The sequence below is a fragment of the Aythya ferina genome, assembly GCF_964211825.1.
Source record: "Aythya ferina genome assembly, chromosome: 21".
NCBI classification, from domain to species: Eukaryota; Metazoa; Chordata; class Aves; order Anseriformes; family Anatidae; genus Aythya; species Aythya ferina.
This window is the reverse complement of record NC_140319.1, coordinates 4360383-4374155: the sequence shown is the minus strand read 5'-3', so window position 1 is coordinate 4374155 and position 13773 is coordinate 4360383. Positions and strand designations below refer to the sequence as shown.

Genomic DNA, 13773 nt, shown 5'->3' with positions numbered 1-13773 from the left:
CCCATGTCAAATTTATGTAATTAAAATAAAAAGGGCAGACACCACGACTCATCAAGGGAATAACACTGCAATTCTTTCCCTATGCCATTCACAAGAAATATTGTCCCAGTTCCTTACAGCCCTTTATCTAGGTCTTATAGTCCCTGCCAAGAACAGTACACCTCCCATTTTCCAATGCACACACACCAGCAGAAAGTTTCCCTGCTGGCAGGAAAAGATATTTCATAGATCTGTAGCAATCTGCTCCACCTTGTTCAGGCAACAGCAGAATGGGATCAAGATGCTGCTTAAATTTATTAGTCCATCACATTGGGTTAACTGGGAAAAAATAATCTTGGTGCAGCAAGAAGCCTCTGTGACAGTTTAACAACAGAAAAAAATCATCTGAACTTCAGTGACTGAGAATCCTTACCTGAAAATGGATGAGGGTTAGCTAGGTTGTGACCAGAGAGATCAACAAACGTGTGATGCACTGGATGAACAAACTGTGGTTGCGCAGCTATGTGATTAGCATGTTCAATGGGGTTAGCTGTGTGGATAACGTTCACCTAGGTACAACAGGAAATTGTTAAACCCCCAGAAATACAAGAGTTTACCTCTCAAGAGGCAGAAAGAAAAAAAGGAGAAAAAAAAACACACAGAACAATTTCCCATTGTAAGCATCCCATTCTCATTCAGCATAGCAATGGTTTGTCTCTGGGGACAATTATCCCAACCAGCAATTCCTCCTATGTTATAGTTTCTTGTCACATAACCTTTCGTTTTTCCATCTCTCTAATCTATGTAAGTTAGTCTTGTGAGCTTTTGTACAGACACCAGTATTTCAGAATAAAACAGGTAAAGCCAGTTCATTATCAAATTTGGTAGCTAGCCATTTTAATCCTGACAAAACAGTATATAAAAAGGTATGAAATAATAATTACATTTCTTCATTCCCTTCTATTCTGCTGTTTATCTTCAGCTAACAGCAAAGACAAAATCCATATTACAGAACAAAGGTTAAGAAAAAATTGCTCTTTACAGTTTAACCCAAGCTTAGCATAGCTGGCATTTAAGTACAACTGCAAGCTTGCCCTCACAAAGAGTATTTCATTCTTCCTTGCCAAACAAGCAGAGCTAAATAGACCTCTCCTGTGGCAGAACATTGTGATATAGGTTACCTGAGCAGCTGCACAACAGGAAGAGAGCAAGTTCAGTACAGAAAAAGGAAAGCATTTGCTTTTAATAGTTTGGTAAGATCCCAACTCAAGCTCACAGAATTTCCTCAGGAAACAAAATCACGTTACTTAGTTAAGAAAATTTCTATTCTGTAGCACGAGAGGCTCTGCAGCCTTCCTTCCCAGCCCCTAATATCCACCCAGCTAGTGGTAAATACAACTGTTACCTTTACTGTCACCCTTTTCATCAGCTTTAAAATGTAGAAATTCAAACTTATAGATAAAAGATGCAGGCGTACATGACAGTTACACTCAATTAAAATAACTTCATGTTCCAGCAGCTGAGATTTTAGTGTCTACTATGTTACATTCTGCTGTACTTCCATATATTTGATATAAGCATACTGAGTAATATTTAACCTGTATTCTACTGCAGAAGAAATGCAATTTTAGCCTGTCTAGGCTTTTACATCAGTACTTAGTATCAGTCAGTGTTCTAAGGATCACACAAGCAAAACAGGTAAAGGGTCCAGCAAGCTCATTTGCAGAATCATGTAAGTTATACATTAAAGCTACTCAAGTCTCTGGTCAGTATAGCACCACTATTAGCAGTTTAATTGCTTTTTCTTAAATTTATATGCTGTCTTTGTAATTCAATGCTTTTGCCTTCACAATTCCATTAGCTACTACACAAGTTTCACCTCTGTTTAAGCACCCTTATTTAAATGTATGACTGAGAACACACATATGAAATACTGCCTAAGATGTGCAAGTTTACTAATATTTACAGAAAAAAAAAATATATATATCAATAATCTATCAGCTGAGGCACCAGCTTTCACCCACCTACCCATCCATAGTTGGTAACCTTCTGGAGTGATAAGAATAGTTTACATACCTCCACTTTAAATTCATTGCTGACATAGCGCCCGTTAAGCTCAGAACAAACTAATTTGAACTTTCTGTCAAAGAGAGAAACTGTGTGCCAGTTTCTGTAGCGTATCAAATGCAAAACTTCCTCATAACTAGCCATTGTATCCACCCCTGTAGAGAGAAACAAGTAAAACAATTAATTTGCAAAAGACTAGGGCAGCATCATATACTCCACAAACTTCACTCCTTTTCTTTAAGCAAGTTTTCTCAGCTGATAGATTTCAGTCAGCAGAATAAAAAGAAACACCATTATGACAGACATGCACACGTGGCTTTACTAAAATTTTCTGTTTACTGTGAGATAAAATCCTAGACCCACATTATCTTTAAAGGTGTCTTCTGCATATGTAATATGTTCTGAATATGAAATAGAAAGGAATGACACATGCTCCAAGGCACCATGTTACCTGTGCAAGAAGCAAGCCTCTTCTAGGGGGCAGAGTGTACTTCATTTCCACAGTTGAAAAGTGACTTGTAATTTAGGACACAAGAGAATAGAAAGGAGGTTCTAGAATGACGTATTTCCTAGAACCACAGATTTCCACAGAATATAGTAGGAACACCTCAGAGCCTGAAATTCTAGTCAAAAATCAAAATATTTGGAGTAAGGCGTTACAAACCATCTATCAATCACACAGCTCCTCTTATCACTGATTTCAGACCCTTCAGACCCAGTTGCATGAGCAGAAGTACTAAGCCCTACCTGTGATGATCATGCCAAGGTTGGAACTACTCATCTCAATGCCCTTCTGCTGTAATCGTGTCATGTCAATCTCCAGGCTTTCTTGTTCCTGATTTAGTTCCTCTCCCATCACTGTCACCTCACATGTATCCAGGTTATGCATGATCTCTTCAGATACCAAAGACTCTTGAACTAAGAAGTAAAGAAAAGTCCAAAGAGATAAGCAGAAACAAAGGTGAAGTAGACAAGAGCCCAAGAACCATAAAATATCCCATGCAAACAGAACTCTTCTTTCAAATCAGATATTAAGACCTGGGTCTGAAGTACAGAGACCAAGGATTCACGATGTAACGATAAAACAAACAAGCTTTTGGGATTGTTTACATGAAGATAATGGCCTAGGCTTACTACCATTTCCAAACAAATTTCTATTAGCCCAGAGCAAAGTAACTACACAAGTGATATACATCTTAGTTCCCCTACTAGATTCTGTACCATGAGAGAAATCCATGTTTCTTTGCAAAAGAAAGATCCTCCAACATGATCATTGAATGGAGTAAGGGTAGGCAACAGTCTTAAACAGAAATTACGTTACCTGTAGGATCTTCATCTCCGTCTCCCTCGGGCTCCACCTCCCGTGTAATGGTGCTTATTATGCGAAGCTCAGGAAAGAGGGAAATACCCTCAGAACTTTCAAACTCTGAAGCAGACCGGGCAAAATGGTTGATGCCACTAAGGCTGATTTTTGGTTCCTCTGGCTGCAAGACCATCACATAGCCCTCCACAGACGGAATGGAGACGCAGGCCTCTTCATTGAAACATCTGTGAGACACAGAAGCAGTTTTGCAGTCTAGGTAGCTATTTGAGAGGGAGCCACAATTACGCAGAGTAATTGCCTTATAAATTAAAAAAGCTCTGTCTCAGACCCAAGAGTCTTAGATAAATTCATCAACTGCGTTGGAAGAATTTCCCAGCAAGGGAACAACCTTACAATTAATTCTTACTTACATTTAACATTTTGCCCCATTTTCTCTGCTATGACTAACAGCCACAGATAACAACTTTAATGAAGCCTGTGATACTGGAGATTCCTCACTGTGTACCCTTGCAACAATAAATCTCCTTACACATTCCTTACTGCAGGCTCAGGAAGAAAACAGAATTCAGAACAGATGTCCATATTCTAATGTGTGAGGGTTACATACAGCAATACACTTTTGTGTATCATAACTTGAGATATATGAACATTTTTCCAGGTTTCACTACCGTAATACACAGACACATTATTTCAGCACTAGGACGTACTTGACAGCACTGGTGATTTTAAGCCTCCGGATTCCAGGTGTTGGGAATTGGCGAGAATTCAGATAGGAAATGTGCTGCATGGCCTTATCAACCCTGTCTATATCATCCCCTTCTAAGGTCAGTGTTGACTGACTTGGGTTCATGTGGATCTGAAATAACAGGGAAAAATAATAAAAAAGAATATAAATAGTAACACGATAAGGTAACCAAAACCAGAAGTTCAGCACTGCTTAGCCAGGTAAATGCTAGGATAATAACATCTGTATTCAAAGCAATGAGGCCATTATTTACTGGCCTTGTGCTTCACAGTTTAATTTCCCTATTCACTTCCTTTTTCAAGTCAAATATGCTTAGTATTTGGTTCTTCAGAAAGAAATCTAGACACTTATTGTAGTTCTGATGTGAAGTAACGTGAAAGAGAAACAGCTAATATAAAAGAGAAATTTATCTGTTCTTACAACTACACTACTAAAAAATAAAACAGAGAAATTAGGTTAATTCTACTAAGCTGCTTGTTAAGAATCTCTATCTTTTATTAAGACAATCTGGTATAGCTGGTAAAACAGAGAGGCTTTCAAATACAGAATTTTTCCTCTAAAGGAGGGAACACAATAACTTATATTCTTAAACTCCACTATGCCCATACTAGAAAGATTTGCTATTTTTCATGTAATTTTAATGCAAAATGTCACAATAGATTAGTTTGTTTTATTTGGGACACCTCTAATAACTACAATCAAAACTTGAATCTATTTATCAGTACAGTAATAGTGCTTGCATATATTCATAGGGAACTTTACCTTCACGCCTTTGCCAATACCATCAGCTATTTGCAAATCCAGTCCTTCTTTGCAGGTATATAGGCAATCTATCACTTTCTTGTTTTCCAGTTTACCAGAACGAATCATCAAACCTGCCAGATTGCCTCGGAAGAACTGAGCCATGCGGAGTTCACCACCTTCATAAAGGAAGGAAGGAAAAATCTTAAACATCTTGATTTTATTTATTTTACCTTTTTCTCTTGTAAAACAACAAAGATGCTTTGTGGCTCCACAATGTATTATAGACATGCAGGTTAGTTTTCATCCATTCGGGGTGTTAACCTTGTGATTATGTTCAAGCATAAAGAAAGAATTAAGCAGTTCACCATGCATGGCCTCCAAAACAGGAAGGTGTGGCCATCCTGAACTGTGAAACTAAGGCTACTTTTCCATCAAAAAGTATCTTATGCCCATACAGCGAGGTGGTGTTCTTCAGATATGAAAGACAAAACCAGTGAGATGAACAGAATTCTGAATCCTTGCAATGAGTTAACAGCTTCTCTACAAAACCAGCAGTCTATCAGGATAGAAGACAACAGCATCAATCATCTAGATGTTAGCTACCTAAATCTAAGCCAATCATTTCAGGCCCTCTTTACACTCAAATGAGAGAAATAAACTTAAAGTGATACAGCTCTTCCTGTAAAAGACATCCAAAAGTTAACTGGTCCCCTCTAAAAGTGCCTACTTCTCTGCATGGACAGGAACGAGGAGTTTTAAACTCAAGTAATTTGTGTTTTAGACATTTGAATTAAGCCTGATGAATTGCAACCCAGAGATTTTTTGAAGATGACACCAAATGATCACCTAGTGAGCTTATTAATGGGGCCAGAAAACACCACCTGGAAATTAGTATTTCATGGTCATCACTTAATAAGCTAACAGATTCTAATAAAGGTATCTAAGCTTGTTTTAAAGATTCTATGTGATGAAAGATCCCTGACACAACTCGATGCAAGTTTTCAGTAGTTAATTGTCCTGTTATAAATGATATCATTTCCAATTTAGACTTTTACAGTTCCAGAATCTAGCCCCTGGATTCTGTTACAACCTTGCCAGACTAAAACACAATGCACAGCTCAAAACCTCTTCTCAACCTTATGTAGACCATTTCAGAAATTCTTAAACTACACATAACAAGTACGTAACCTGAATATACTTTTAGAAATATATGGTTATTTCATTGTCCCAACTCAAGACACAAAATCCACTGAGCTATCAACTATAAATGTTTGAGAAAATAAAACCCTGTAGCCAACCAGGAATACCTGGGAGCCAAAGCCTTTATGCCTACTCACTAACTTGAACTTTATACCATTTTTTTCATCAAATGAGAATCCAACCCACTGTAAGTTACAGCCTGTCTTTGAGTTAAATATGAGCAACCTGTTCTAAATATGGAATCACTTCTCCTTGGAGCGGGGAGCAGGACCATCCATCCAGACGTCCTTTCCTACCTACTGAATGATTCTGTGCTATGCATACACACACCTTCATACATGTATGTATATATGCATATATACACACATATAGGATGAGGTATTTTTATGTTTTAACCAAACTGGATGAAAGAGATCATAGCTATTATTTTGCACCAGCAACTTATTTTACACCACTTCACTGCAATCACAATGGTTGCAAATTTATACATGGATGTGCAATTGGGTGCAAAAAAAAAAAAAAAAAAAAATCAGTTGGTGAAGCTCTGGAAATAAAGGCACAATGAAGAAACAAGCCTAGGAGAGGATTATGTGAAGGTCAATGGCCCGAATGCAATGCCTGCATTTCATGCTGCGTGTGAGATGAAGCAATGTCTTGGCTTAAAAATGAAAACAGTAGGGAAAAAACTCCAGCAACCTGCAGAGGTCTCGGGCACAGTTTCATTGTCATTTTCATTTTCTGTATATTCTGTAGAAAAGCAAGACAAAGAATAGGACAATAGGGAAGGGACCAGGTTGTTACCATTTGTCAAATTCTCTCTTAGGTCACAGAAAATAGATACCACTACTTGCCCCCAAAAGCATGCTTATACTCCACCCGGCTTCTCAAGGATTATGAGTTCTCTGAAAACTGCAATTCAGGGAAGAAGCATTACTAAGCTATTACAAGAACAAACATTCATGACAAGACAAATCTGAAGAGCCCCATACACAAGACACAGTAAAAACGGTCACACTGGAGAACACTAACTACAAATACCCAGTCTCACACAAACCACTATTTGTAATAAGAGGCAGGTTTATCAGCTGGCTTATTTTTTCCCCTCTCCCTAAAGCAGAAATTAAGGTGAGATCCAGCCTGTACCAGTAGACCACTTGATAGTATTGAATGTTCATCAATAGAAGCTATTAGTGACACAAATTTCTTATCATAATAATAGTAACATATATATCAAGTGATCCATTTGTGAAATGGAAGTGTGTTAAATAAGAAAAAAAAAAAAAAAAAAAAAAAGCTTTTAATCTTCTTTAAGAAGCTTACATATTTTTTTCAAAAATCACAGAATCTCTCCCTCCTTTGGCATAACTGTTTTTCCTTCTGTGCTCTAATTGCCTAAAAATCAGACTGGTAGAATTTTTAAAAAGGTAGTACCAAGTTCTTGGATTCCAGACTTTTAATGCTCCTATTTCAGTATGCTGTTATTAAAAAGTAAATTAACATCACAAGAAATTAAAGAATCATATAATGTTGCTAATGTGAAAGCACAAGAGTTTGTAGACTAAATGCTTTTGTTTGGATACAGCGCATGTACAGAAGCCATTACACCATCTATATGCGCAGCTGGAACAGAGTTTCCAAGCTGTAGTTTCTTGAAAACCAGCCAGTATAGCTTCCCTTTGAACTAAAATAGATAGCTGGAAGGTCACAAACAGAATATGAGATGAATAATGGAGAGAATAATTAATTGACTCAAAGGGATAACAGAATGAATTTTAACACTAAATTAAGAAATGCTGGAAGACAGTGAACTTTCCACAAAATAGTAAGTTTGATGGAGAGGATATTTTGATAATTTAACCTTCATTCATACTTCAAAGCCTTAAAACTCAAAGAGAAAAGAGACATCATGACAAAAAACCTGTTAAGTTGACATAAATGTCCCCAAACTTCCCATTTGTCATTCATTCACAAGCTAATTCCATGTATTATTGCAGACTGCAACTACAGTCCACATTCTGAACTACAATAAAGCACGAATGATTTAGCACTGTTCTCTCTGTGACCCAAAAGATCAGCTTTCTATCACCTAGAAGGTAATTAAATCAGTGAGCAAAACATTTGAGTTCAGGATGAGCTCTGTTACAGAAATCTCTGGTACCAATGTACTCTGATTAGCCACCAATGTTCCATGTTCAGATGCTTTTTTTTTTTCCCCCACAAGCTTTGAAGAATAGTTTCATGAGTATTAGAGAATATGACACAGCACTTTACAGCTTGCAGAATATTGTGGTTTAACCATAGACTTTGTATAATAAAGCAGATGCTTCTTACGTTTGTAAGCAGAAAATACCTGAGACACCATCACTGTGCTGCTTAGCTAAATTGTCTGCTGGCCGTATTTCGATTTATGAGAACACTTTCTAAAATAGGACTTTCAACCTACTTGAAATTAGTGTTCTACATAGTAATATGAAGTATAAGATGTACTCTTACAACTGTTATTAAAATTAAGCTATCTATATTCTCAGTTACCACAAAAATCACTTTGATGGAATACCATTTGGTGAGTGGCCCTGTATTTCATACACACCTGCAGCCAATAAGCAAAAAAAAATCATGGAAAAAATGGCTAAGAGTAGAAATATGTGATATTAGTTAGGACCAAAAATAATCTGCATAAGACATAACAAGTCATCTTTAATGCATTAAAAAGATTAGCTATGTACTACTAGACTAACCGCAAAGATTTTGTTTAAAAAAATAAAAGTTAAATAAACGTCTTAACAACTGTAAATAGTCACCTTGCCAACATGCTCCAACTACTAGCTGAGTTTCTATTTTTGAAGGATGAAGTGGATAATCTTCAGTCACTGGGAAAGGATCATACGAAACACCATCTACATAAAGAGTTACCGCAGGAAATTCAACGTTGAGGACATAATGATGCCATTCTTTGTCACACACCTGAACAAAAAAGTTTTTAAAATTGCTTTAATCTTTAAAAAAACATTGCATTTGAATAACTTGATCTGACGCATATTTTGCATATATATATATATATGTAGACATATTGACAAACTATAAACTTGTATAGGCATACTTCATGTTTCACACATATGGAACAACAGAAAAAAGCAGAGCAACCACAGGTTTATAAATAGTTTCTTCTCTTCTATAGCCAATATAGGAAGCTGCATGTATTTCCATTCCTTCAATTTTTATAGGATCTAAATATTAACCATGTATTTAAATTTAAAAAAATACATATCCACATGTTAGCACATTTATAAATAGTGTTATAATACAACATTACTTGTCAAATGATCTGTTTTTGCTGAGGGGGATTGTTTACAGAAAAATGTGACCATTTTGAGTATAATAAAGCTTTCCACAACAATTATTTATACTGAAAGTCAGTTACTTTTTGGAAAGCAATAATCTTTCCCCACAGATATATATGGACATTTTACCACTAAAGCAGTACATGTTGCCGTGTATACAAAATTCTAGGATACAGTGAGCTATGTTAGAATGTAACTCTGGTCAAGTAACTGAGCAGATCCATTGGGCCGGAAAAGCACACAAAATACGTAGTCCCTCCCGTTTCATTCTTCACAATCATAAATTAGGTTCTATAAAGCTTGGTATAAGGAGTCCGGAATTGCAAAAAGTATTTAATCATCATTATATTATCAAGGAGTTTAGGCTCCAGTGTTTTTCACCACATTCTAACACATTACCAACTGTCCCTTCCAAACTTACTTGGTTCAGTTTCCAATGAAATTCAGCAGGCTTGTATGTTTTTCCCTCTGAAGGATCTTGGCGGAAGAGGAAAACAAGTCGGCAGTTGTGAACGTACAGTGCGTAGTGGTGTCGGTTCATATCTGCAGAAGAGGTACAATTAGTATTATTTTTTTCTGTAAGCATCAGGAACACCAAAAAACTCATCCCTTCTGAAATTCCATATGTAAATGCCCAGTAATTGATAGGAAAAACAAACGTAGAAGCAAATCAGATATGAAGAATGAGAAACATCTATAGCAGTAGTTCAGAGAAACATTCTTGAACAGACCAAGAATAAAACACAGAAAAAACAATAGACATCTATCTTGAAATCCAATCTGAACCAAGGCCTAGGACTGAAAACTGACAGGGATAAACCCCCTGAAAAAAAAAGAAAAAGAAAAAAAGAGAGCTCTATTTACAAACAGAAAAAACTTTTTGTTACAAATAAGCATCTTCTACCACATCTAATTACAGTTTTGGAACACATATACATGATGGCAGCTCAACAGACTTTTTCTTAAGTGTAAAGCATATCATGTAAAACTTAAAATAAATAGAAAGGTGAGAAGCTAGAAAATCAAGTAAGAATAAGGAAAGGAAAGGAAACATTTTAGCTACATCATCCATACCATGGCATGGATACCTCAAGAAATGGAACGAAAAAGTACCAAAACCATACCAATCTTTCACTCTGACATCATTAAACTTAACTGTATTGTTCCAGTGCAGTTTGTTCAGAATTATCTCTCTCCAACAAACCTATTTCTAGACTTTCAGTATTGCATAATATACCATTGAAATCAAGGCAGATTATATTTCTAATACCAGAAACTATCTGTTGCAATTATTATATGGTTAGGTCACACCGAGGAACAAGAAAACTTGGTTTAAAGGTCTACTTCCCACGTATGTTAGAACACGAAAAGCTGTATTTAAATTTGCCTTTTTTCTCCAGTTCACTCCTTTTCATTAATCCAAAGTTTTGGGTTTTGAATAATGAGAATGGGTGAAGGTAGTGAAAAGAGGAGAATTATTTGCACCTGGTTCTGAATGACAGTGACTTTTCTCCTGTTAAAAGGCATAGTTTTAGGATATTACAGATACTGTTAAATCTTTCTTATCTTTAAATACAATTTAAATAACTTAAATATGAAGGCTGCTGCATTCAGTCTGCATTCAGCCTGGTTTCTTTAGAAAAACCCAGCAGTATTTTAACTAAAATATCTTTCTAATATACTGAACAAATCCACTGCTCCAGATTACAAAGGAAAGAGCTCTTTTACCCCCATTAGACATCAATTACAGAAACAGGGTTATCAGATTTTCTTCTTATTAATATCATCTTCAGAATGATTGTGTCTCCAGGATTCGCAGAGACTGAAACTATGCACAGCATGTAAAAATTTTCACCACTAGAGAGAAATTATCTCCTCCTAGAAAAAAACAATATAGTAGCAAATGCTGTTGCTAACCCTGATATATGTGTCTTAAGGATTTTTGGCAGTACAAAGAGTAAAACTGTTTGCAGAGATGCAAAAATGAGATTTCTTTGCCAGAATACTTCGTCTACCATGATGGAAAGCAATGCATAAAATAAATTGAAATAGAGTTAGAAAAACAAGTCTGCCCAATTTCAAAGCTATATAATCTTAGGGCATGCCTCTATAGGTAAATACAATAAAGAACAATTTTTGCAGTCCACCTCCTTTTAATTCCAAGAAAAAAACAGAGAAATCTACAGAAAAGACAAAGTTCTCGCATATACTGCCACAGTATATAAAAACAAGCCCCCAACTAGACTGCTTGTAATTGATGTACCAACAAACCTGTCTTGTCTGAATTGCACAGAATTGTCTCCTTCTCTTTGGTTCCAGGCCCATGCCTCATCCATACTGAAATCATGAAGGGTTCTTTCAGATTGACGGTGACAACACCATCTGGAATCTTCACAGCCTGCGTGCCATTAAACTCAAAGACTTGGTCACTGTCATGACCATTGTCAGTAGGAAGTCCTATCGTCCAGTTGGCCGCGCTACTTGGAGGGGGAAGTAGTTCAGCTGTACCCGAAGCAGCACCTACAATAAACATGCTCAAATGAAAACCAGGTAGAAACTAGAAAGATCATAGCTAGCTTCATATCTAATTTTCTGAGCACTAATTTTTCAGCACCGTCAGCATTAGGCACTACCATCACATACCAAACAGTTCACCCTTTGAATAATATGGCATTAACATTAGACACGGTAACTTTCATACCTTTAACATCTGGGTTGTTTACCCATCTTTCCAAAAATGTTTTGCTTACTATCCCTGCAGATGTAGAATTTTACTTTGCTGCTATCTCAAGAAACCTATTTATGCCCACTTAATACCCATGCCCATGAACAGAATGCCTTTCTCTTGTATCTATACTAGCTGTAAGAATAGTATCCATCCCATTGAAGAGAGCTGCATAAGAATATCATGCAGAACCCAAGCATACCCTCCCAGGTCACTAATACAACCTTAGTCTGAAGCAATGATACCCAGTAGGTGCTCAGCTTGCTGATTTTCCCCTTCTTCAAGCTTACGTTATCAGTGTCAGTGACATTAACAGGGAATAACCTAGGTCTGTCTCTGTGGGTACACACACTTTTCACCAACTTAAATGAACTTAAATGAAGAGATTAAGCACCAGTGATAATTTATCCTGTAATCTTAATTCCACCATCAATAAACTTTTCCTAAGACCTTTAACTGCAGAATATACGTGGATGCCAAGGCCCTTTATTCCTGGGGCAAACACAGCATGAATGTAACCGATTCAAGTGAACTGTGTTTTCCTAATCACATTTTCTTGAATTTTTCATCTATTTTATCACCATGGATTTGTCACATGGCATCCTTTACATCTATCAATGCCTACATAAAACAGAGAGGTTTTGATGGCTACTCCCTTCCACATTATGTATAAAATCCTTTCAGCTGTTGAATACAAATCTCATGAGAGAAATTACTACTCTGTGTAAGCTAGCAGGGAGGCAGAAGAAAAAGATTCTTCACTGCATATGAAAATTATTTTAAAACATCACCTTCAAGCAATTTATTTTTATTGCCTACTAGGGAAAAAGTTGGGGGAAACTACATGCAAATGAAGACTGTATTCACTCACTGATTTGTGTTTTAACGTAATATTCAAAGTAAGACTAGTAAGCACTTTATTATACCAAACCTATTCTTACCACAGAGCCTGTGAATGGATTTCTCAGAGTAGGTGTCTCTATCACAGCCTTTACCAATATGGCTGGTTTCTAGCTCAACCGTTGCTTGAATTGAGGTTATTGGCTCATCACACGTCTCCAAACGCATACTTGGGAAGAGAGCTAAGGAACCAGTTCCAGGCTCATATTCTATTCTTTTGCTCCAACCTGTATATTCATCCAAAGAAACAATATTAAAAATCTCTCACATTTCACTGAAGTAAGGTACTGGCAACTGCTAAAAACAGATAAGGAGGAGATCAAACTAACCTTGCCAGCCAGGCTTGCATGTAGGCTTAATGCTAATTTTAACCAACACATCCTCAGCAGCTCTCTTCTTCCCACAGTCATACGCAGTTACTGTCAGTTTATACTGATGCTCTTTGCCATAGTTTAACTTTTCTGTGTTTTTTATATAACCTGACAAAAAAATGTGACAATCAGAAGTGAATATTTCGGGGTCACTGCTACATGAAATACATCCAGGTATTAGCTATGTACTTCATACTGGTACCAAGATGTTAACAGACAAACCAGAAGTGACTTAGCCCGTCACTACTTGTGCTTTCAATGCTAGACATCAGGCACAGATACTCTAAAATTACATAAATCCAGGAGATAAGCACAATACCAAGAGCAACAGGTATATACTTATCATGCTCTTAATGGTGTATTATATTACATTATGC

At 36.7% G+C, this 13773-nt stretch overlaps 1 protein-coding gene across 4 annotated transcripts in view; it reads right to left on the bottom strand.

The window, feature by feature from the left end:
* Positions 1 to 13773, bottom strand: part of CLSTN1 (calsyntenin 1) — a 38924-nt gene that overhangs the window by 3853 nt on the left and 21298 nt on the right. For 2 of the 4 annotated variants that reach the window (XM_084494923.1, XM_084494926.1), the window contains 12 exons: positions 13355 to 13504; positions 13067 to 13252; positions 11672 to 11920; positions 9822 to 9943; positions 8861 to 9023; positions 6756 to 6806; positions 4878 to 5035; positions 4078 to 4226; positions 3368 to 3594; positions 2794 to 2964; positions 2056 to 2201; positions 413 to 548 (listed from right to left, as the gene is read on the bottom strand). In XM_084494923.1, coding sequence (XP_084351049.1) covers positions 413 to 548; positions 2056 to 2201; positions 2794 to 2964; positions 3368 to 3594; positions 4078 to 4226; positions 4878 to 5035; positions 6756 to 6806; positions 8861 to 9023; positions 9822 to 9943; positions 11672 to 11920; positions 13067 to 13252; positions 13355 to 13504 — 1908 coding nt within the window. The remainder of the gene's footprint in view (positions 1 to 412; positions 549 to 2055; positions 2202 to 2793; positions 2965 to 3367; positions 3595 to 4077; positions 4227 to 4877; positions 5036 to 6755; positions 6807 to 8860; positions 9024 to 9821; positions 9944 to 11671; positions 11921 to 13066; positions 13253 to 13354; positions 13505 to 13773) is intronic. The other 2 variants (XM_084494924.1, XM_084494925.1) reach the window with 1 other exon arrangement.